Source organism: Aplysia californica, unplaced genomic scaffold (assembly GCF_000002075.1).
Source record: "Aplysia californica isolate F4 #8 unplaced genomic scaffold, AplCal3.0 scaffold00116, whole genome shotgun sequence".
In the NCBI taxonomy this organism is placed as follows: domain Eukaryota; kingdom Metazoa; phylum Mollusca; class Gastropoda; order Aplysiida; family Aplysiidae; genus Aplysia; species Aplysia californica.
In genome coordinates this window covers 1,298,896-1,322,131 of record NW_004797386.1, presented here as the reverse complement: position 1 = coordinate 1,322,131, position 23,236 = coordinate 1,298,896, and the positions used below count along the sequence as shown (strand labels likewise).

Below are 23,236 nucleotides of genomic sequence, written 5' to 3'. Positions count from 1 at the left end.
GAGCAGCTATTTCCGGGGTGCCTTGATAGTCAAGGCAGATTTTGTGCTGTTGAGGCTAGAGAGGTGAGCAGAGAAAGCCTGATTCCCAGTTTGGACTTCTCTGTTGACATCCATCCCTTGGTGCTCATATGACTTAATGCAGTTGCGAGCACCATAAAATCTTACTAGTGGGTGGTTGGCGGGTGCTCTGGTGTGGTTTGCTTCTCCTCTCCTATAAAACATCTACCGTCCTTATCTCCCCTTCTTTTTTTTATGTTTGTTACTCTCTTGTAACACCTCTAATCTTCTGGCGCTCATATGACCTAATGCAGTTGCGAGCACCATAAAACCAGTACTAAAACGAAAAGACATCCTCAAGTTATTTCTTTTGTTTTAATGTAAGTGCTTTTACGTCCCTATCGAAACAGTTTAGAGATACACTTCTGAAACTGCCTGTCAGGGCCAGGGCCAACTCAGTTTGAGAGGGACACAACATCCTAGCAGAAAGACTGAGATACTCGAAAAAAAACGTTTCCCCACACTGGAATTGAACCCGGGTCCTCTCTATGCAACAAAGCATCTAACTGTTCAAACACAGACACAGGCCTCTAGCCTCTGGTCTCTATGAAATAAAACTCATCTCTCATCTTGACTTCTTTTTAGTTTTAGTAGAGGTTTTACGGCGCTCGCAACTGCATAAGGTCATATGAGCGCCAGAAGATTAGAAGTGTTACAAGAGAGTAACAAACATTTAAAAAAAGAAGGGGAGATAAGGACGATAGATGTTTGATAGGAAAGAAGAAGCAAACCACATCAGAGCACCCGCCAACCACCCACATCTTGATTTCAGAGAAGCAATGACACCTTCTAGCAGCTTTCACACACCATGTCTAGCTTCTGATATTAGGGATGTTAAAATTAAGGTCGGAAAAATCTGTAAGTAATTTTCCCTACAGCATGTAAGGGGGCTCTCGTGGCCTAGAGTTAAGGTGTTCGCCTCTCATTCAAAGGTCCAAGGTTCGAATCTGAGGAGCGACGGAAACATTTTCTTCTCTAAAATTGTCTCCTTTCACCTCCTTTCCCGCTCTCTAGCAATGTTCTGTCATCTGCTTTCGTCTCCACTCTCTGCCCCCACCCCCCTCACCTCCTTTGCCCCCTTCTCTGGGCTTCTGATTCTTTCTGCAGCCTTTCTACAGCTACTTCTTGGCTCCTTCTTACTGCTGTCTTTCAGCTACACCTTATGGTAGGAAAGATCTACACCTTGCCTTCTCAGAGAAGGGTGAAAAATCCCGGAGTTTTGTGTGCAAGTTGCGCACGTTAAAGATCCCTTGGTGGTCTAAAATCGATAAGAGTAAACTTCAGCCGCCACCCAGGCAACTACCAACTGAAAATATTTAATGTGTCCTGTGCGCTCATATGACCTTATGCAGTTGCCAGCACCAAAAAACACCTATTAAAAAAAAACCAAAAATACAACTTATAACCAATACCCGACAGTCACAAAAGGGGCCCTATGCTGGTCTGGCATATCAATATCAGTATACACAAGAAGACAGACACTTGATTAAAGACCAATGATGACCAACCCTATTCATATTTTCAATACCAAAAAAACTTTGTAGCTAATAACAGACTTCAATTAACGATTGTAAATTTAGATGCATCATTTTTAAGAATATTTCTTATTATTACAGTGAATTTCAATTAACGATGTAAGTATAGATGTATCACTTTTATTAGTATTCCTTATTATTATTCCAGTGAAGTTCAATTAATGATGTAAATTGAGATGTATCATTTGTATTAATATCTCTTATTTCAGTGAAGTTTCACCTAACTTTCCAAACAGTTAGTTGTAGGAAATGAGTGCAATAATAAGCTGGATTAGAGGAAAACACCAAGAGGAAAAACAGATACATGTGTGCAGGTACGGAAGGGAAATAAATACACTTGAGAGAGTCTGATGGGGGAGCAAGCAGTACACAGTATATCATCGGTGTCGCAAGCAAACCACATAAGTTCGTGAGGGTAATTTTAACATCAGAGACCAAAAAAATGGCGCTCATATGACCTAATGCAGTTGCGAGCGCCGTAAAACCTTACTAAGACAAACAAAGATTACTAGCTTTTGTTGTGTTGTTCCTATCAAGAACCATGAAAACCCAAAAAATTGTAAGCATTGACCATAGCATTAAAATGTATTTTGGTGACGTTGAAAGACACATCTTTGATAGAGCTTTGAGAGGGTGGAAAATTTTTTTTTAATTCTCCAAATTTGTACTTAAGTTCATTGCTAGCGACAGCGACGATATTCTTACAAAATGTACGTATAGATCGGAAGATGTGTTCAACAGAATTTCGAGTCAAAACACCCAGATATATATAAGGCAAATTCCCATATATTACATATAGTAATTATAGACATCTGGTCGAGCTTCTTTTGCAAACAATTAATTATTTTTTAAATACACAAACGTAATAAGCATTAAATTCAAATTAATTCTAAGTGAAAAAAGCATTAAACAAAAAAGATATTTGATGGGAGGCAGGGGCTGCCAGGAGATGTCCATATTACTCCACTTAGATTTTTTAATTTGTAGTACCTCTAAAAGAGGTCAGTCCCACCTTTCTTTAAAATGACATTCGATACCATTAGCATCACATGAAAGGGTTTCAGAGTAAAGAACAATGAGTAAAGAAAGAATCATTTCAGGGATTGGTAAAATATTTTAGAACACAACACAAGCTATTGTTTTGCTAACGGACGCTTTGCCTTTCAGTGAGAAGGATCTCATAAGGAGACTGATTCACAATTAAATCTCCTTTGAAACAAAACTCTGTCACCATCAAACAGAAAAAGCAGCATACAGTGAATTTGGTATACTTTTACATACGCTGTATTACTGAATCAAAGCAAACCTTCATAGAACATAAAAGCAGTATAATTCCATGTATACAATAAGTTACAGTATCATCCATAACATTTGACCGTCAAACAATTTGAAACAGGAAATCTTGGACCGAACAGTTTGCTTTACATTATATCCAAGAGGTGAATTTTTCCATAGAAACAGCACCACTAGAAAAAACCAGGTTCAATTCCACCATAAGAAAAATGCAGCAAAAACTCAACACCGCAGTAAACTACATTCGACAGACGGATGGTGCGTCCTTCTACATCTTTCCCATATCTATTATATATCCTCATCTACTGTGCACTAAATAAAGCCACAATGGTGCAGACACACCAAAAACTTCAATTCAGGAGAGCAGACAAGTGGGCAAAATTTTGGGGTATTGCAGCAAAAGTTAACATAAAAGTGGTAAAAGGATTTTCAACTAGAAAGTGGTAACAATATAATAATGCAATTAAAATTGACGACCACCTACTGTCAAGGATAAAAGTGAGTGAAGTGATGTATTGGAAAAGAAGACGCCTGGGACAGTGTCATTATATTTTAAAAGTCGCAAAGGTGGAATAGAAAGTGATCGTTTGTACAGGTGGTCACTAGAGCAGGTTCTACTGTACTGGCCAAGAGCCACACAGTGAAGAAAGGTCAAAGCAAAAAAAAAGTATTTAAAACTGGGTAAATAGAAACCCATAATATTGATAATAATAATACCAGTGCCAAACATGCAGAGCAGGAGAGAAAATAATTATTTTTTAAATGATCAAGAGATCCTGCTATCATAGCAAAAGTAGCTCCAGTCAGCCGTGCAAACGCCAGTACTATAAATAGATTACCTGTCTCTGCTTCGACCTGGACTTCGCTCGCTACCTGGCAGCTACCAGCCGGAACGGTGGTTGTTGCGGGGGAGGGTTGTGGTGAGGGAGAGGACACGGCGGTGGGGGTAGCAGGCGTAACATGAGGCAGCGAGGGTCTCTTTGGTGGGGGCGGGGCTCTCTTGGGGGGCGGGGTGGGTCGCGATGGGGGTGGGGCCGGCCTTGAAGGTGGAGGGGCAGGTCTTGCTGGGGGAGAGGTGGGCCTAGCTGGGGGGTTCACAGGTTTCTTGGCGGGAACTTTAGGCGGAGACTTTTTCAGAACCTCCTCTAAAGCTGACGCTATTTTTCTAGAATTTAGTAGAGGACTTTCATCCACTGTCTTTGATGTATCTGGATTTGCATGTGCTTCCTTTGAAACACCTACCATTTTTGATGTATCAGGCTCTGCATTTGTGTCCTTTGAAACTGAAACATTGCCTTTATCTTGTGTCTCATCAGTAAGATTTTCAGCCTTTGACACTGAAACATTGCCTTTATCTTGTGTCTCATCAGTAAGATTTTCAGCCTTTGACACTGAAACATTGCCTTTATCTTGTGTCTCATCAGTAAGATTTTCAGCCTTTGACACTGAAACATTGCCTTTATCTTGTGTCTCATCAGTAAGATTTTCAGCCTTTGACACTGAAACATTGCCTTTATCTTGTGTCTCATCAGTAAGATTTTCAGCCTTTGACACTGAAACATTGCCTTTATCTTGTGTCTCATCAGTAAGATTTTCAGCCTTTGACACTGAACAGTCTGATTCTGTTCTGCTAGAACCTGAACTTTCATCTTTGCTTTGAGGCTCATCACTTTTACTCTCAACATTTGATGCTGAAGTGTCTGGCGGAGGGATTGTAAGTGGTTTGGGCTTTGGACGTACGGGTGGAGGTGCCTTCACTGGCACTGATGGACTTTTCGACTTGGGAGGGGGTTGAGGTGATGGCAACTTAGGATTTGAAAGTGTAGTAGAAGGCGACACTGTGCAAGCTTCATTAGCTGAGGCTGGGAGAGGATTGTCCAGCAAATTGGATTCGGTATCATTTTCAACTTTTTGCTGCGGTGTGGATGAGGATGATGAAAAAGGAGACAGTGAAGGGTTTGACGACGGAGACAGTGGTCCTTTTCTCTGGGTTGGGGGTGGGGATGAGGGTAAAGGCGGGGGGTCCACTTTTATCGGCTCTGTTTCCCTGTCGGAAGACTCAAGTCCTTTGTGGGGATCCTGAACACCATCAGCCCTCTCGTTTGACCCGCTAGGGCCATTAGGAACTGATGAGGAATGATTTTCTGGCTGATTGTCTACTGCTAAAGATTCTTTCCCCGCTACATCACCATTTGGGGATGAGAGCTGCACGGATGACGGGGATGGAGAGAGTGATGTGGACACAAGGGTAGGTTTTGGGGGTGGAGGGGGCGCAGGGGGCTTGCGCCTGGGTTTGGCAGCCACGGGAGGTTTTGCAGGCAACTGAGGCCTAGGCTTTTCCATACTGACCTGAAAATTTACAAATTATGAGAATACGGATTTCCAGTTTCTAAGCAACACAACACTAGCATATATATTACAATTGTAACAACTGAGATTTCTACATAAAACAGAACTTTTATTTTTATGATAGATAAAATTATTCAGCTAACTAGCAAACACAAATAGATCAAGATCAGCATGAATTTTTCAGACGTAGATTATTACTTATTTTTCCCAATCATTGTTCATTTAACCCTGATTCTTTGGAAATCATGTAACAGTAATGAAAACAAGATATATACATGCAATGTACTTTTAGCCTAATTTAATGCAAACAAAGTCCAATTAACCGATAAGCAAAGATTTAGCAATTTTATCAAATGAACTAAGCCAGAGTCCACTCATTCAAGCAACTTAACGATCCCAGGATCATAACATCTTTAACTTTAATGACATGACCAAACAAAACTTTAAAAAAACTAAAATCTTATTTCAAGAGCTTGAGAGATGCATTTATAAATAATATATCCCACAACCTGATGCAAGTAAAGTGTGTGTGTCTACTAAGAGAAAAGCTCGGAAAATGGCAGTTTCTAAAGCAGAAGTCGAAGCACACAACCGTCAAGAGACCCAACTACAGAATCTTACATTTGTTTCGGGCAGCTGTGCAGGCTAATACTCTGTGATGCACGAGATTCCTCACCTGTGGGAACAAAAAAATATTCAAAACAGATTTAAACAACACACATCAACATGAGGGGAGGAAAAGAGAGAGGGGGGGAGGGGTGTGTCCTACATTCTCAAGTTCTGCTGACGATAACTCTCCTCCTGAATCAATCAAATTTATGTAATCTATTCTAAATACAAATATTTTGCTTGTCAGGAGGCCAATATCAAATTAGGGTCTGACTTTCATTTTTATCCTAATACGGGGTGCCCATACAACTGGATTGGGCCGATCGCCCGACCCGCCGATCCCATCAGTAATGGGCACCCCGTACACAGTAATGTCTCATTACAATAAAGTGCCAGAACTGAAACAGACATCACCGATCATGGTTTTCCATTCATTTCACAGCTCAGGTGCTCTAAAAAAATTCAATTATAATCGTGATCATGTTTCCCCACCACTCACCACCTGTTCAGGTTTTTCCAAATAAGTTCCTGTTTGCCTTCTATTTTTCCAGTGAAATTAGATGTTCAAAGCTTTTATGTCAAGTTACCTAGAAAATGCAATGGTCGTGGTAGTGATGTGCTTCTAATTTAATGAATAAGATGAGGCAAGAGGTGAGGTGGATCAGATTATAAAATAAACCATCTCTAACAGCCATTTTATCACCGTTGAATAATTATAAAAGAACAATCTGAAAGCAGAGGCCAGAGGCACAAACACAGGCCAGTTCAATGTCCAAACAACAAACAAATCTTGTCTAGATTGATCAAAATTTATATCACAGTACTGCAACCACTGCAACAAACATAAAAAATTGGCAATGTAAAAGAGCATTGAACCAACCGACTCTATGACAGACTATGACTGCTGCTGCAACTCATGAGACCAGACCTAGGCTAACTTCACTCAACCCAACCCCTCCCCTTTCCCTGAAACCCAGAGCATAAAAGGTACTCAAAATGCAGAGGAAGTAATACTATATAATTAGGGACATGAGCGGGGATGGGCTCTTCTTCTGCTCCCCACCCCCTTGTTGAGAACCCAACAATGCCAATTGCCATACACTTTTTTTTATTTTTTATTCTTTAACTTAATTATTTAATAAACAAACAAGTATGATTCTTAACAAAAGTACAATAATAATTAAAAGCCCTAAATGAAAGTCATAGCAGATAGAATCTGGTTAAAATTGCTAGAGATCTGTGACTGATTTACTCACCATTCATCAGCAGCTGAAAGTCCCGAAACTCATCATCAGTAGTCTCTGCATCGGCACCGAACTTGACAACTTCGTTCTTGTTGTTATTATTGATGTTGCTCAAACTCGCAATGCCAGCGGACGTTTGGTCTATTTTCATAACTTAAGTTCTACATTTTTCAGTTCGCAGAACACGAACACTGGAAAACAACTTCCCTTTACGGAATCAAACATAACAGTTTAGCAGAGATCTAAACTTTGTCAAGAGTTCCTCGGTCTTCCTCTTTTCACTTTTTTTCCCCTTTTGTGCCTTGAAAAATGGGCCTTGCTTCCGGTTTTAGATCACTGCCAAAATTATCATAGTTGCTTTGTTTCGTTTACTCACGGAAATTCCCAACTTCTCATAACTTGCTTTGTTGATATTGTTGTTTGGAAAGCGAAAGTAAACAGAGCGTCTCCACACTCGGTCGATACATTACATTATATTTTTTGTTTATTCCTGTCCAAAGTGTAAAGCATAGAAGTGCAGGTGAAATACTGTCATTGCTTCGCTGAATGTTATGCAGAGAAATCTGTGGACTCTCTCTCTCTTGATTGGCTCGAAACATTGGTTACCGTAAGTGTGCGTAATGATAATCAGATTGATTGAGCCTGAGCCCAGCAGCTAGATTGGCTAGATGAATCTGAATAGTTTTGTCTCGAGTCTAGCGTAGACAAGAGTGACTTGACAAGAGAGACTGAACCGAGCAGTTTCTACCAGTAGCCTAATCAGTAAGTCGACAAACATTTTGCTGGATCTAATATCTAGATCTGTCTAGTAATGCAAGACTGAACTGTCTGAACTGAGCTTACTCAGTAGGCCAGGTAATCCAGACTAGACATCTAGATCTAGAAATAGAAGTAGATCTAGATCTAGAAGATCAAGGTGAAGTCAGTGAAGCAAGAAGGTAAAAAATGGTGAAATGGTTTCAAATGGTGTTGACTTTTTTTTAACACCTTTTTATCTGACTGCTGTGAATTTGACTGTACTGTGGCTGTGCCAAAGGGTTTTTCTGGTTCATTAACGGTGTGTCGGTGTGTCCACGTAAACGGGAACCGGGCACGTAGTCTAGACTCAGAGTCTACATACATGATAACCGGAAGGACCACCCTCGTTCTTCACCGAAGTATCGTGTTGTGCGACTCGCCATGTTGTGTGTGCAGTGTGCGAACTCAGACATTCTCCAATGTGTGCCTTGTGTGAGGTCATTTAATCATTTATGTTCTTTGACAATGGCCATTTCAGCTGCCTTTTTTCTCTCTATATATCCAAGTTCATAGTCATAGACAACCTTTATATAGATGCACAACTACTCCATTTGACCTCTACAACGGGACTTTTACCCGAATCTACTTTTCTTCATTGTAAACTTAATTACTTTTATAATTTGGAATTCGTGGGGCAAGGAAAGTCCTGAACTTGGATACAGCGGGAGAGATCGAGTGAGCTGTATCTGGGGGAAGGGGGTTGGGCGATGAGGTGGCTGTAAGTGGGCTCCAAACAGGCAGTCAGCGGTGCGGCGTTGTGATTGGTCAGTCGTGTGATGAGTGAGGGGGGGGGGGCGAAGCAGTTACCGTGCACCAAGCTCAAGGGGCCTCCGAAACTAAGTACCTGGTTACTGTGTACATAGACTGAGACTACGTGCCCGGTTACCGTGTACGTAGACACTCCGTCATTAGTAACCCTTGTTTTTGTGCCTCATTCGTACAAACACTGATCCCATCTTTAAAAGTAATTAAAACTCTTTTTTTGATAATGGGTAAGTGGTTTCAAACTGCTTTCTGATACTCCTAATACATCCGAGTTGCATGTCTGGATGACTGCGGAAAAATACATGTTTCTCCGATTTCCTTGTAAGCTGCCTCACATACTTATTCTATCAGTTGATATACTGGACCACTACTCTCCTGTTTAGGGTTCAGTTTTTGTGAAAATATATCTACTCCCCCCCCCACCCTACCCCACCCTTGATGTAGAAAATAAGATCCACCTTTTCATGTCTCAATCCCTAATTACAGTGAGGTTTGTATCTATCTGAGTCTTTCTTGAATGAGCTCATCTTTCATTGTAATCATATTCTTGTATTTTATGGAAAATTATTGTCGAATGTCCACCATGGAAAAACTATTATTATTGTTATTTTTTTACTATTGTCTTTCAGCGTTTTCTTGATACAGAAGTGTTTCTGGTCCCATCAAATTCTCACGAAGCTAAGACTGAAGCATCGCGTCTCGTTATTTGGAAATTCTTTGTGCTGTCCAGGATCAGAAAGAAGAACTACCATGGCTTCTAAAAACTCCGCACCCACCAAGGGGAAAAGTGAGCACATCAGTACTAAGGTCGGGAAAACTTTTATTGGATTTTAATTATTTTTTTTTTTTCTCTTATTTGTTTTGGTCCCATGTCCCTTTTACCATGATCTTATATGTATCAGACGACCATTGACTATAGCTATTTGAGTAAATGGGTAAAAGGTCAAGGGGTAGACCACATGGAACCTGGAAAAGAGTCACAGAAATGGATGGACAGAAAAGTGGGAAGACGTGGAGTGACATCAAGCGACTAGCCCAGGATAGGGAAAGGTGGAAAGTGTTTGTTCGTGGCCTATATCCTGATCCAGGGTGAGAAAGGCAATGATGATGATTTGAGTAAATTCAATGATATTTCTCAGATGGAACAATAAGAAAAGTTTATAATTTTAGGGATTAGGAAATAATGAGGGTATCAGTGAGCTGTTCTTTCCTGACTTGAAGCGATCATGTGGGCATGTCAATGTTGATATAATGTTTCCTGCTTGCTGTTTTGTTTTGAAGCACAAGGCTAGAAATGAACCCGTTTTTTCTAAGGAGCAGAATTATAAAAAGTGAAAGAATAGAAAATTGTTAGCTAAGTGATATAATCATGGCATTTTGTACACTGTTATAATATAATGCTTTTTGAATTTTATTTAAAGGGAAATAGATTTGTTATAAATACCTTGTAGAATAACGGTATGTTTTACATTTTGCTCCCTATTGTTTGTTCTTTATTTATATAGGGGTTAGCAACGTGAGTTGCTGCATGAAGGCAAAATTTTAAGATTTAGTTCGGATGTGTGAGAGCTTGCTTTTAGGAAGGGTCATAGAGATCTTTGTTATGTATTAGATCTGCAGCAGATGCATCCTACAAAAAGACGTTAGCTCTCATCAGCTGCTTTCTACGAACTATTCTTGAGATTTTTTAAAAATTGAACATGACTCCAGTGTTTGCCAGGCTTTACCCAACATGGGAAGCATAATACAGCATTGCCACAAAAGAAAGTAGTGTCAATACACACACATGCATACATTATATAAGTCTTTTTATATATATAGCTTATTAAAATGTACTTTTCCTTTCAGGAAGTTGCTCGTGGCAAGTGGGTGGTCTTAAACAATGTCACGTACAAGGACCCGACTGGAAAAGAAAGGTAATTTTAAAATGATTTATTGGCGTCTTGTTCATCTTCATGTCTTTTATTCTTGAATTAAAAACTTGTCCGCCGTCTTGTGAGCAAAATTAGTTTACTGAGTGTCGCACACTGCTGTAGCTGTGAGTTTGTCTCAGTCTTACTCTTTCCATGCAAATTCTTTTTGAAGTGGTTGACAGGAAATTGTACATCAATTTTCAACCGACACTTCATGTATTCAACAGGGGAAAAAATTGGAGCATAAACCCAGGCATATTAATCCAACAACTATTTGTGTGTGCGCATCTGCACTTGTAAATATGTGTGTGAATTTTTTACATTTGTGTGTATGTATGTATGTATGAACCATGCCACAGCAAATTTCTCTTTGTGGAGATCAATAAAATGTTATCTTATCTTTTATCTGTGGGTGGTTGGCAGGTTTTCTTCTTCTTTCCTATCAAACATCTATCGTCCTTCTCTCTCCTTCTTTTTTGTGTTTGTTACTCTCTTGTAACACCTCTAGTCTTCGGCACTTATATGACCTTATTGTGTAGCAAGTGCCGTAAAACACACACTAAAACTAAACTATCTTTTATCTTATTGTTGATCTTTTTTGTAAGAGAGATATAAATTCAAATGTAAATCAAATTTAAGATGAAGGATACGAGCATAATTTTGAAATATAAGCATATGTAAAGTTAACAAAAACTTCAAAAAAGAGAAAACATTGAAGCGTGTAGTTTAAATATAAACACCCACCTCTTGAAGCAATCACCAACTACAGGATGTCCATCGAGAAGTCACAAATTCACCTTTCACACAACAGCCTATTTTACTGTCCCTATCTAACTCAGTACACTGACAAACTTGCACTGACAAGTGACAACGCTTTTGCCCCTCAACTGCCACTCATGCTCACAAGGTCTTCCACAGTCTGTGGCTCACGCCTCGCCCTGCCCTTGATCTCTTCTTCAATGTCAATTAGATACTCAATTACTTTTCCCGAAATAAACCAACTAACCACAAAGCCTTACCACAAGTGGCTTTCCATCCCTCTTTCAAGTTGCTATGAAACAGTATGGACTAAGTTATTCATGTGTCAGATATGTATCTGTGTTTAAGTAGTCGACTTTTGTACATGGTGAATTTTTTTTTGTGCTCCAGAAGCTGGGAAGCGATTGGAAGAACCACAAAGTGTAAAGGGGAAGCTGACGGTAAATTTTGTGTTGTCTGTATTATTTACTCATTACACTTTACCACCGATGACCTGGAAAACCAACAAGTTAAACTATTCCTGAGCCATTTGTTAGATTATTGCAGTGGAAGGGACATCTAGTTTTGTGACTATTTTGCAACAGACCAAATTAACAAAGTAAAAGTAAATTTATTGGAAGATATGGGGAACAATATTTTGTAGAAAATACTCTTTGTGACCTGGCTTTTGATATCTTACAATTTCCTACTATATGTATATTTTCCACTTCATCGTTGTGTACCGTAAATGTTTGTTTTTAGAAAGATTAAACCGATAGTTATGGACAGCACACCTTTTCATATTACGCTACTCTAATGTGGAATTATCTATCCACATATATTATAGACTCAAGCTTCCTGGCAATGTTAAAAAGCAGTTAAAATTGCATCTTATTGTTGAGGTGAATGAATTTTTCTTTGTCTTATCGCCTTGATCAATGTAATATTAGTAAAACTGTAGAGAAAGGGAGTAGGAAAAGAAAGAAAGAGAATAAGAGAGAGAGAGAGAGAGAGAATGTGAAAGGATCACTATTGGAATTATGTTCTTTGCACTTTTCTACAGTGCACTGAGCACTTCCCAAGTGGAAATGCATTACCTAAATGTAGTGGGTGGTTGGCGGGTTCTCTTGTGTGGTTTGCTTATATTCTTTCCTATCAAACGTTTATCGTCTTTTTCTCCTCTCCTTCTTTTTTGTGTTTGTTACTCTCTTGTAACATCTCTAATCTTCGGCACTTATATGACCTCATTGTGTTGCAAGTGCCGTAAAACTCTTACTAAAACTAAAACTTAAATGTAATTTTTAGTCATGACTAATATTGTGAATGCGGCCTTCCACAGCTGTTGGAGTCATCGCCGCCTTCAACGACCCGTCCCGTAAGTGTCGGTGTGTGATCCTTGTACGGCAGTACCGACCCCCACTGAAGGCTTACACCATTGAGTTCCCTGCTGGTAAGAGTGGACTTATTGTACCAGTGCTTCAACATATTTAGGGCAGCGTAGTGATATCAGGCGCTCGTCAAAATAATGAAATTCGAGAAATCTGAATTTCTACAGCAGTTTGGCAATTTTTATCGAAATTTTGTTTTTTTGACTAAACACCTTTCATGATAATATGAAAACACATTTCCATATTCTTAAATGTTACTGCAAAACGCTGTAATAATATAGTGTAAAGTGCATAGAGCTTGCTTTCGAGTGGGGACATGCGCTATACAAATGCTATTTATAATTATTATTATTATTATTATTATTATTATTATTATTATTATTATGTTTTGAATGGTATACTTAAGCGCTTGAAGAATGGCTGCCTTTTGCATATATCGTCATGACCCACATTCTCTGTTTTGTACGTGGGTGGTTGGCGGGTGCTCTGATGTGGTTTGCTCCTTCTTTCCTATCCAACATCTATCGCCCTTATCTCTCCTCCTCCTTTTTTGTGTATGTTACTCTCTTGTCGCTCGTCTCTGAAGCGGAAAGTTCAGGTTCGAGCCTTGGTTCGAACACAGATTTTTTTCGCCCCCTCCTGCCCACCCAGCAGTAACGGGTACCTGACTTCGAGTTGGGGAAGTAAAGGCGGCGTGGAAAGGAACTGACCACCCTACCACAATATTATGCCGAAGGCCCAGGAAGTTGTCTCACTAACAAGGCAATCCCCAATGTCCGGATCGGATGCGGGAACAACTTTACTTTTTACTCTCTTGTGACACATCTATTCTTTGGCACTTATATGACCTTACTGTGTTGCAAATGCCATAAAATGCTTACTAAAAGAAGAAAAAAAGGACACACGGTTGTGACCCACATTCTCTGTTTTATTCGCAGGTTTGATTGACGCTGGAGAGACAGCAGCTCAAGCTGCCGTGAGAGAAATGAAAGAAGAGACAGGATATTCAGTCTCAGTCTCCAAAGTCCTCCCAGGTAAGTGAAGAAACTTAATTTAAATTTTGTGCTGGGAATTTTGTCTGATGTGCTTTGGAAGTGGTAGAAGTTTACTCATTTCACTTCCCAAGAATACTAAAGTTCTATCTGCTCAGTACAAAGTTTCGAGAAATTTGAAGTGGTAACAGATTTTTATTTTTACAGCTTATCAATCTTTTTTTTTAAAGCAATTTTTAAAAATATATTGATAACGACTCAAAATGATCCTACGATTTTGATGGAGCAAATAGAACATTTGGTTTCTGACCTCATGGTCTTAGTAACTCAGATTGATAAAAAATGTCAGATAGAAATTTTTTTATTCTAAAGTAGCGATTTGTATTTCTTCTTAACTTTTCTAATTATACCGTATTTTGCGGACTTCAGAACAATTCAAACTCTACGGTGTGTGTGATGATTTTTTAAAAAGCTAAAAATTTGCTTCTTGCAAAGAGCTCCAATATGCATAACTCTTTAACCATGCTATTTATCACGTTTCCGCGTAATTCTCTCCTGTTTGTGGAAATGCGACCCGACATATTACGCTTTTAAAACCGCTTGTTTCATGTCAAACTGATCAATAAAACATTACCCAGACATCGAATTCATTTATATTTGACTTCCAGGTCGAACTAAAGGCTTGTTAGCTTGTATTTTTTTATATTCGGCCCGTACCATAAAACAATAACAACTTCACATCGGACGGTGGTACCGTCCTGCCATAGTTACGGACCTTGACTACCGGACGCTGCCACTGTCCAAACATGGTTAAAGAGTTAACTCAGGGCAACATATTGCATGATCCTGGTAAATGCAAAAATATTTGTGTCATGACGCGGTGGAATCAGGCTCTCGTCAATTTTTGAGCATTTGAAATTATTGGTATCATCTTAAAGTATGTCCACTTGTCTTGTTTGTGATGAAAGAAATGCCCATCTATCTTGAATGGAAGTAGAAATATCTGTAATTGAAGGAGGTAGGGGTTGCCTGTTTCATTACCTTATTGATTTCATTATTTTGATGAGAGTTTTATTTCACCACGATAACACACAAATGTAACAATATTACTGTCTTGTATGTGAAAGTACAATTCACTACAGCAAAAAATGTATTATATTTATATAGTGTATAAATTACATTTCAAGATAAAAGTTGTCCGCAAAGTACTGACAGTACAATTTTTGCTTAGTGTCTGACTGCTTCGTTTCCCTTCTATTTCTTATTTGTTTCCTGAATGCTGTGGGCCTGCATGATATTCTTTACAGTAGCTTGTTTTGCCGGCATACTTCAGCTCTTCGTGGGGGGTTTTTCTTTGCTTTTTTGTAATCCCTTGCCCTTTTATATGAGATTTTACGCCATCTGATTAGTAGAAAAAAAGTGCTTGTCATAGTGTCCAATAGTGTATTACATGCATACTTAGTATAACAACTAACTGTTACAGCAGATAGAGATTCCAGAATTATAAATGTAAGTCATTGATCTGAGAGCAGTGATGATTTTAGAAATAATGGTGGTGGTGAGTGATGATGAGGGATTGCGTTTAAGTAATGTTAGTGTTAGTCCTATCTTCCTCTGCTCCAATGAGTCTCGAGGGACGTGGGCACCCTCTATCCCGTTCCCTACTGGAACCATCTTTACGGTCACCTTGAAGTTCCGAAACGATGGGCTCAGTCTCGGCTAAGGTGGCTCTTAGTGGTTTTAATCATTGTCCCCGCAGGCCTAAGTTTGCCCTCCTCATACCCCCCAATGCTACTGACTGAAGTGTCTTTAGGCCATTCCCAAAGGTTGATATTAACTTGTTCTTATTCACAGTAGAATTATAAATGGGCTGGTTCATCAATGTCACGCTCCTAACTGTGCCTGAACTGCAACATGGAACTGCTGCTTTTTCTTTCCTAATCCTTACTATTGTCTTTTTTTCCTCTACTTCTTTTGTATGTTTGTCACACTCTTGTGACCTGCTATTTCGGGGGTGCCTTGATAGTCGAAGCAGACTTTTTGCTGTTGAAGCTAGAGAGGTGAGCAGAGTAAGTCTGATTCCCTGTAAAGACTTCTCTGTTGACATCGACCCGTTGGCGCTCATATGACCTTATGCAGTTGCGAGCGCTGTAAAACCTTACTAAAACTAAACTAAAACTCCTACTAACACTTTTTTTATACTGTAGTTTTATCCTCCATTTATCTTACTTCTAGTCTTTTGCTCAACCTTCTCAGCTTATGGGTGGTTGGCGGGGGCTTTGGCGTGGTTTGCTTCTTCTTTCCTATCAAACAACTATCGTCTTTATCTCTCCTCCTTCTTTTTTATGTTTGTTACTCTCTTGTAACACCTCTAATCTTTGGCACATATATCTGTCTCAGTGGATTTATGCACCCTGCATAATTTAGCAAAATTTGATCATTTTTTGCATAATTTCTGATTATTTTCCTATATCATTCTTTGTTAAAATTAACAGAATCGCATAATTTCACATTTCTGGGCTCAGTTTTGCATGATTTTAGAATTTTTCTGGCATAAAACGACGGGGACAGATATACGACCAAATTGTGTTGCGAGTGCCGTAAAACGCTTACTAAAACAAAAACCTCTGGGCTCAGTTGATGTAGAGTTTGGTCCTAACCTCAGCTCCTTTTCTCCAGCCAGCGCTCTCGATGGCGGTGTTGGAGAGACAACGATGAAGATCGTCATTTGTGATGTGAGTGGATGGCGGTCTAGCCGGTGATTTATGTCTTTTCTGTGTGTTCCACGATATTGGAATCTTATCTTTGCTTCTAACTGCTTTTAACCCGATCCGTACGCCCTGGGGTCATTTTGTAACCGTGGGGTTGTATTTTTCACATTTTAGAATACTTCTAGTGCAAAGATCTCTTTGAAACTTTCAGTATTTCTCAAAAAATCATTTTGACAGACAGACTGCTATGCAAAGCGTATGGATCGGATTAACAAGTAAATTTCCTCTTTGGAAAGTGATGGCGCAGAGTTCCCCACGTCGTATGGATACGATGGTAAAAGACGGCGTACAGATAGGGTTAAGGTGTAAAAGAAAAAGAAAAGAAAATGTTCGCGACCTCAGTGCTTTCTTGTCGATCGGATCTCCATATTTTTTTGGGACTGTGGAAAGGTGACTTCTTCTTAAGAACTTATTGTTGTTGCTATCATTAATATTATTATTATTATTATTACTATTATTATTATTATTGTTATAGAATCTTATTCCTGCAATAGCCATAAGCAGAGCGGGCCTTTGCTCCAATGTGTTTTCATTCCCGTCAAATTGACTGCCTCCGACAAGTAAAGAGAATGACTTTGGTTTCTGTTCCCAGCTGGACGTTGAGGCCGAGGGCAACAAAAATCCGGCGGCTGTTGGTGGAGGTAGGGCGGTGTTGTTGTCTTCGATATAGAAGGTCATTTTTACCATCATCTATCAAACTTAACCATCTTGTATAAGTATACTTACGACCTTAGAGCATGTATCAGAATTACACTGAGTGTGTATCTAGCTTAAGATAGATTATTATTGTTTATATTGCTGCTCATTTATATTATGCTTGTGATTGTAAGTCTACGTGTGTGTGCACGTATGTGTGTGTGTGTGTGTGTGTGTGTGTGTGTGTGTGTGTGTGTGTGTGTGTACACGTGGTGAAACACCGCACCAATGTGCCTGGATCAGGACAATAAAGATGTATCTTATCTTATCTTATCTTAGAGCCAGAGAGACGTTGATGAGAATTTTGTTGTGATCGTCTCTCAGTGGTACTCTTCAGTGTTGTTACGTTTCCAATCTGCTCCTGGCAAAGTGAAGCTCTGGTGAGGTTCGCTCCTTCTGTCCTATCAAACGTCTATCGTCCTTATCTCCCCTTCTTCTTTTTGATGTTTGTTACCCTCTTGTAACACCTCTATTCTTCTGGCGCTCATGTGACCTTACGCAGTTGCGAGCGCCATAAAACCTCTACTAAAACTATACTAAGAAGCTGTCTGTGTGCTTTTTTTTAAAACTCAATTGAGGACATGCAGTCTAGTCGTTTGACAATTTTTAGAGACACCCTGGGTTGGGGCATGTTAAAAAAAGAATCATAACTTCTTTAGTGAAAAGGATTTTTCTATTCTATTTTCTTTAACTAAATTATTTTAACGCTGGCAACTGCATGTATTATGTTTAAAAAGATACAAATTCATGTTTCTGATTTGCTGCACGACATGGTGGAATCGGGCGCTCGTCAGTTTTCGGGCGCATAGGGTTATTGGTATCATTTTAAAGCCTGTTCAATTATTGCCTTGCTTTTGGTGGGAAAAAAATCCATCTATGTTGAATAGAAGTCGTGAAATTTGCTATTGAAGGAGGTCAGGGTGGCCTGGTTTCAGAGGTAAAATTTATGAGAAAATGGCACCAAAGTTTGGTAACTTCCATAGCTTGAGAGTCCTTTAAAACTGAAAATGTACAATTTGTGTGTCTTTAATCAATGTTTTTCAGTAAAATCCACACCGAAATGCGTTTTTAAATGGACGTATAAGGTGTTGAGCCAAAAAAAGATAATTGTTTTTAAATGCCCAACGGCCCGAAAAATGCCTGTTTCTTTGATTTCATTGTTTGGATGAGCGCCTGATTTCACCACGATGTCTCACATTTGTTTATGATGGTTTAAAATGTCGGCAATTTTGCCTCTGGTCTGCTGCTGATCGGACACATGCGTCCAGTGCATCCTTGATTAAAGAGTTTTTAATCATGCAAACTTCACCTACGTGGGTGGTTGGCGGGTGCTCTAGTGTGGTTTGCTTCTTCTTTCCTATGAAACATCTATTGTCCTTATCTCCCCTTCTTCTTTTTTGTGTTTGTTACTCTCTTGTAACACCTTTAATCTTCTGGCCCTCATATGACCTTATGCAGTTGCGAGTGCCGTAAAATCTCTTCTAAAAGTAAAACTATAAAACTTCACCTTCACCTATCCCGTAGACTGGATGTCCGTCGGGGCGATTTTGAAGATTTGGCCACCAGCTTCCTCCTCTCCTTTCGGTCTTCAACTTTCCTGAGTGTGTCTTTGAGTTCCAGGCCTGTACATTCCTTGATGTTGTCCTCCCAACTCTTCTACGGTCTGCCTCTGCTCCTTTTTCCCCAAAGCTGCCTTACAGGATCATCTTGGCAAGGCCGGATGAACGGGTGATGTGTCCCTACTATTGCAGTTTGCGTTTCCTGACCAGAGTGAGGTCAGCATATGGTCCAATTTCATTTTTGATTCTTTGTTTGGCTTCATCATTTGTGGTGTGATCTTTCTGTCTCCGTGGTTTTATGCACCCCGCATAATTTAGCAAAATTTGATCATTTTTTGCATAATTTCTGATTATTTTCCTTTATCAGTCTTTGTTAAAATTAACAGAATCGCATAATTTCACATTTTTGGGCTCAGTTTGCATAATTTCAGAATTTTTCTTGCATAAAACGATGGGGACAGATTTTTGTATGAAGTACCAACTACAAACTACAACTCAAAAACTTTTATTTGTCTCTTCCCCCACAACTCCTCTGCTCTTGTGCTGTGTCATCTCCTGGCGTCTGCTGAACCAACCATAGGAGCTGATGGTAAGTGAGGCATGCTTTGGAAACCTGTTTTGGTTTTTTAATTCTTTTATTTCTAATAACAGAAATGTTTGGGTATTATAATTGCTACTTGGATTTAAATGATTAGGATAAAACAGAGATATGAAAAGTTCAGGTATTGCACTTTTTATAGTCTGTTGGAAATGTTAGATTTTATTTCTCAAGAATGAGTTTTAAAAAATAAAATTAGACGTACAGTGTAATTATGTGATGTTTGCAAACAACCAGACCCCCCCTGGGCGGTGCCACTGACTGAAGTGTCTTTAGGCCGTTCCCAAAGGGAGAGGGGGCATTTCTCGTTCTAGTGCACAGTAGAACTGTAAATGGGCTGATCTAACAATGTCACGCTCATAACTGTGCCGGAACTACAACAGGGAACTGCTGCTTTTTCTGTCCTAATCCTTACTATCATCCTTTTCCTATACCTACTTCTTTTGTATGTTTGTCACACTCTTGTGACCCGCTATTTCCGGGGTGCCTTGATAGTCGAAGCAGACTTTGTGCTGCTGAAGCTAGAGAGGTGAGCAGAGTAAGTCTGATTCCCTGTAAGGGCTTCTCTGTTGACATCCACCACTTGGCGCTCTAATGACATTATGCAGTTGCGAGCGCCGAAAAACTTCTTCTAAAACTTTAAAAAATGTAACCTCTTTTTTTATTGATGCATTTCTGTTGACTTTTGTTTTGCAGAGTTTGTGGACGTCCTTATACAGCCGCTCCCTTCCTTGCTGGAAAAACTGAATGGTCAGTGGGGGTTGTGTGTGTGTGTGTGTGTGTGAGGGGGGGGGGGGGGGGGGTTAGGGGGTGTATGTGTGTGTGTATGTGTGTGTGTGTGTGTGTGTTCGTGTATGTGTGTGTGCATGTGTATGCGTGTGTGTCTGTGTGTGCGTATGTGTTTTCGTATTTGTGTGTGGTGTGTGTGTGCATGCATGTGTGTGTGTGTATGTGTGTGAATGTGCATGCACGTGTGTGTGTGCATATGTGTGTGTATGCGTATGTGTGTGTGCAATTACAGCCAATATTGTCCAGGACAGTAACAGACATAAAAAAGAAGATAGGGAGATAAGGACGATAGATGTTTGATAGAAAAGAAAAAGCAAACCACACAGAGCACCCGCCAACCACCCTCTTAAAAGCATCACCAGGGTATAGCATAGGCAACAGACAAAAACTTTCCAGTGGTATAGAGGCATGATGAACATTTAATTAAGAATCGTAAATTATTGTTTGAGATTTTGGTACTTTTGTTTGCTTTGGTAACAGTTTTACGATGCTCCATTCCACCATGTCGTGACACAGATTGATATAATAATAATAATAATAATAATAATAATATATAACATTTATATAGCACATTTCCAAAAAAGTAGCTCAATGCACTTTACATTGGCATACCCATATATCAAAACCTTTCTTACTACTTCCTTTCTTCTCGTGCAATATATATTAATACGCGCGCGCACGCACACACACACACACACACACACACACACACACACACACACACACACACACACACACACACACACACACACAAACGCAGACTATTTTCATCCAGACATAGGAACAGAACAACTATAATGAACAATAACGTTACAAGATAGATATAGATATATATATATATCTGATGATGTTCTCGTTCACCGCAGAATACTCCGAGGCTGGCGATGTTGTGGATTCTCGAGTCTACGCTTGGGCCGTGGGGAGACAATCCGACTAACTCGGCCGGTCTCCACGCTATTGGGGTCAGGGTTTTGCCAAAAGGTAACACAACCGCTTCTGTTGTTTGTTTTAGTAGAGGTTTTACGGCGCTCGGAACTGCGTAAGGTCATATGAGCGCCAGAAGATTAGAGGTGTTACAAGCGAGTAACAAACTTTTAAAAAAGGAGGGGACATAGTGAAATTTGTATATAGCAAAAAGATTTCTGCACCCCACCAATTTGGCTTTGTGCATGCTTGATTGTACTTATAATATTTCTTCTACAAGGCAGATCTCACTGCAATCTTCTGATGAGGAGTTCATTAACATTTTGCAGTCACTTGGCACAATAATGCGACGATGAAAATTATCCGTGCCAGTCTCCTGGTGGAGCTGAGAAGTCCGTTGCGGACACTCTATAATATAACTCCAAAGGTCTTGTAACTAAATTCCCGCCTGTGGTTGAATGATACATCTGATGTGAATGTACATTTTGTCAGCGTTACTTCTCTTTTCATATTGAATTTTAATAAGAGTAATATATAATTTAATTTTCAAGTATACCTGCATGTGTTTTTAAGGTCCGGTACAGCCAAGAAAAATTTCCCTCTGAGATAATAAAGTATTATCTTATTTTATCTTATCTTATCTCCTGGATGGGTGACCATTTTGGGTATTTTGTACTGCTGGCTGTGTTGTGACAGCAGAGTGTTTACACAGCTGAATCTTCTTTATGAATAATTTTCAACCTAATTTTCCGGGACAAAAATTATAACAATTGGTTTCCTGGAGGTTATAAATGAAAACAATTGGTGGGTTCTGAAGGGTAAAATACTTTTTGCTTTCCCCGATCTGAAATGATTATTTGACAAACTCAGAGCTGAGTTAGGTGTGAGACCAGCTGAATCTGGCTGAGGCTAGTGGGAGGGGGTTGTACACATGGGAAGCTCAAAGTGATTGAACGTTTCTTTTTTTTTTTTTTTTTTCATAACCGATTTTTTTTCTGTCTGCCTGAGTACTCCCCCAGATTCCTGGGACATTCTTCCAGTGCATATGTGTATTTTTATCTCTGTGTTTGTTTGCGTGTGTGTGTGTGTACCGATGGATAAATTCCTTTAATGAAAATGATGTACTGTTTTAACTGAATATTATACTCTTGTGAAGTTACATTTTTTTAAGTGGGTGGGCGGCGGGTGCTCTGGTATGGTTTGCTTCTTCTTTCCTATCAAACATCTGTCGTCCTTATCTCCCCTTCTTCTTTTTTATGTTTGTTACTCTCTTGTAACTGCTCTAATCTTCTGGCGCTCGTATGACCTTTTGCAGTTGCGAGTGCGGTAAAACCACTACCAAAACAAACAATATAAAACTTATTTCTTTCTGTCTACCAAGGTACTCCCCCAGATTCCGAGGACATTCTTCCAGAGTATGTGTGTATTTTTATCTCTGTGTTTGTGTGTGTGTGTGTGTGTGTGTATTTTTTTTGTGTGTGTGTACGGAAGGATAGGTTCCTTTAATGAAAATTATGTACTGGTTTAACTGAATATCATACTCTTGTGAAGTTACATTTTTTTAAGTGGGTGGGCGGCGGGTGCTCTGGTGTGGTTTGCTTCTTCTTTCCTATCAAACATCCGTCGTCCTTATCTCCCCTCCTTCTTTTTTTGTGTATGTTACTCTCTTGAAACACATCTTTTCTTCGGCATTTATTTGATCTTATTGTGTAGCAAGTGCTGTAAAATTTTTACTAAAACTAAAACATTTTTTAATAGTTACTTTTACAATTAGTTTACTGAAAACTCCAAATTTAGATCTGTTTGTCCTTGTTGAAATTCTGTTGTTTCCTTACCTTTTTTTTTTCAATCTATCTTCTTTTTCAGTAAACTTCATCAACTGTGAGGGCATCACTTGTAGACCGACATTTTGCTGGAGAGATAATTATGATGAATGTAATTGTATGTGCCTTTTTTTATGCGTATACATAATTCTGTTAATACAGTTAACTTGTTTTTCTTTTGCAATTTTGTAACTCCAGTCAAAGCTGTTCGCACAGTAGTATTCAAAATCATGAGGTATTAGAAATCCTATACAATCGAACGCATTGTAAAGACCACCTGTACGAGACAATCAACTGTACACACTACCGCTCCCCACTTCCACGTTTGCGGTTGTTGTTTTTTCTATCTCAAAATGACTCTGTCCATGAAGACCACCTGTCTAAGATGGCCGCTC

General features: G+C 39.4%; 2 protein-coding genes across 4 annotated transcripts in view; one reads left to right on the top strand and one right to left on the bottom strand.

Annotated features, from left to right (window-relative positions):
- The window catches only part of LOC101850160 (FYVE, RhoGEF and PH domain-containing protein 6), a gene marked incomplete at its 3' end in the record, with an annotated part of 31,273 nt that extends 23,905 nt beyond the window's left edge, over positions 1–7,368 (bottom strand). The window contains 3 exon segments of the mRNA XM_013081108.2: positions 3,725–5,234; positions 5,856–5,910; positions 7,100–7,368. Of these exon segments, the coding sequence (XP_012936562.2) occupies positions 3,725–5,228 (1,504 nt within the window).
- A 78-nt stretch (positions 7,369–7,446) lies between these two features.
- Positions 7,447–23,069, top strand: LOC101864609 (ADP-sugar pyrophosphatase). Of its 3 annotated transcripts, XR_004858428.1 has the most exons (13): positions 7,447–7,694; positions 9,280–9,457; positions 10,499–10,566; positions 11,713–11,762; positions 12,641–12,751; positions 13,628–13,723; positions 16,361–16,416; positions 17,045–17,093; positions 19,288–19,296; positions 20,002–20,055; positions 20,961–21,075; positions 22,400–22,433; positions 22,885–23,069. XR_004858428.1 is itself a non-coding variant. In XM_005095891.3 (12 exons), exons 1-11 carry the CDS (start codon positions 7,639–7,641, stop codon positions 21,029–21,031), a joined length of 798 nt encoding a protein of 265 aa, XP_005095948.1. In that variant the 5' UTR covers positions 7,449–7,638; the 3' UTR covers positions 21,032–21,075; positions 22,885–23,069. The 3 variants fall into 3 exon arrangements, 2 of the variants coding, with proteins under 2 accessions (XP_005095948.1, XP_005095949.1); XM_005095891.3 differs by lacking the exon at positions 22,400–22,433 and having other exon boundaries at positions 7,449–7,694; XM_005095892.3 differs by lacking the exons at positions 7,447–7,694; positions 22,400–22,433 and adding an exon at positions 7,702–7,849.
- The last annotated feature ends 167 nt before the right edge of the window (positions 23,070–23,236 follow it).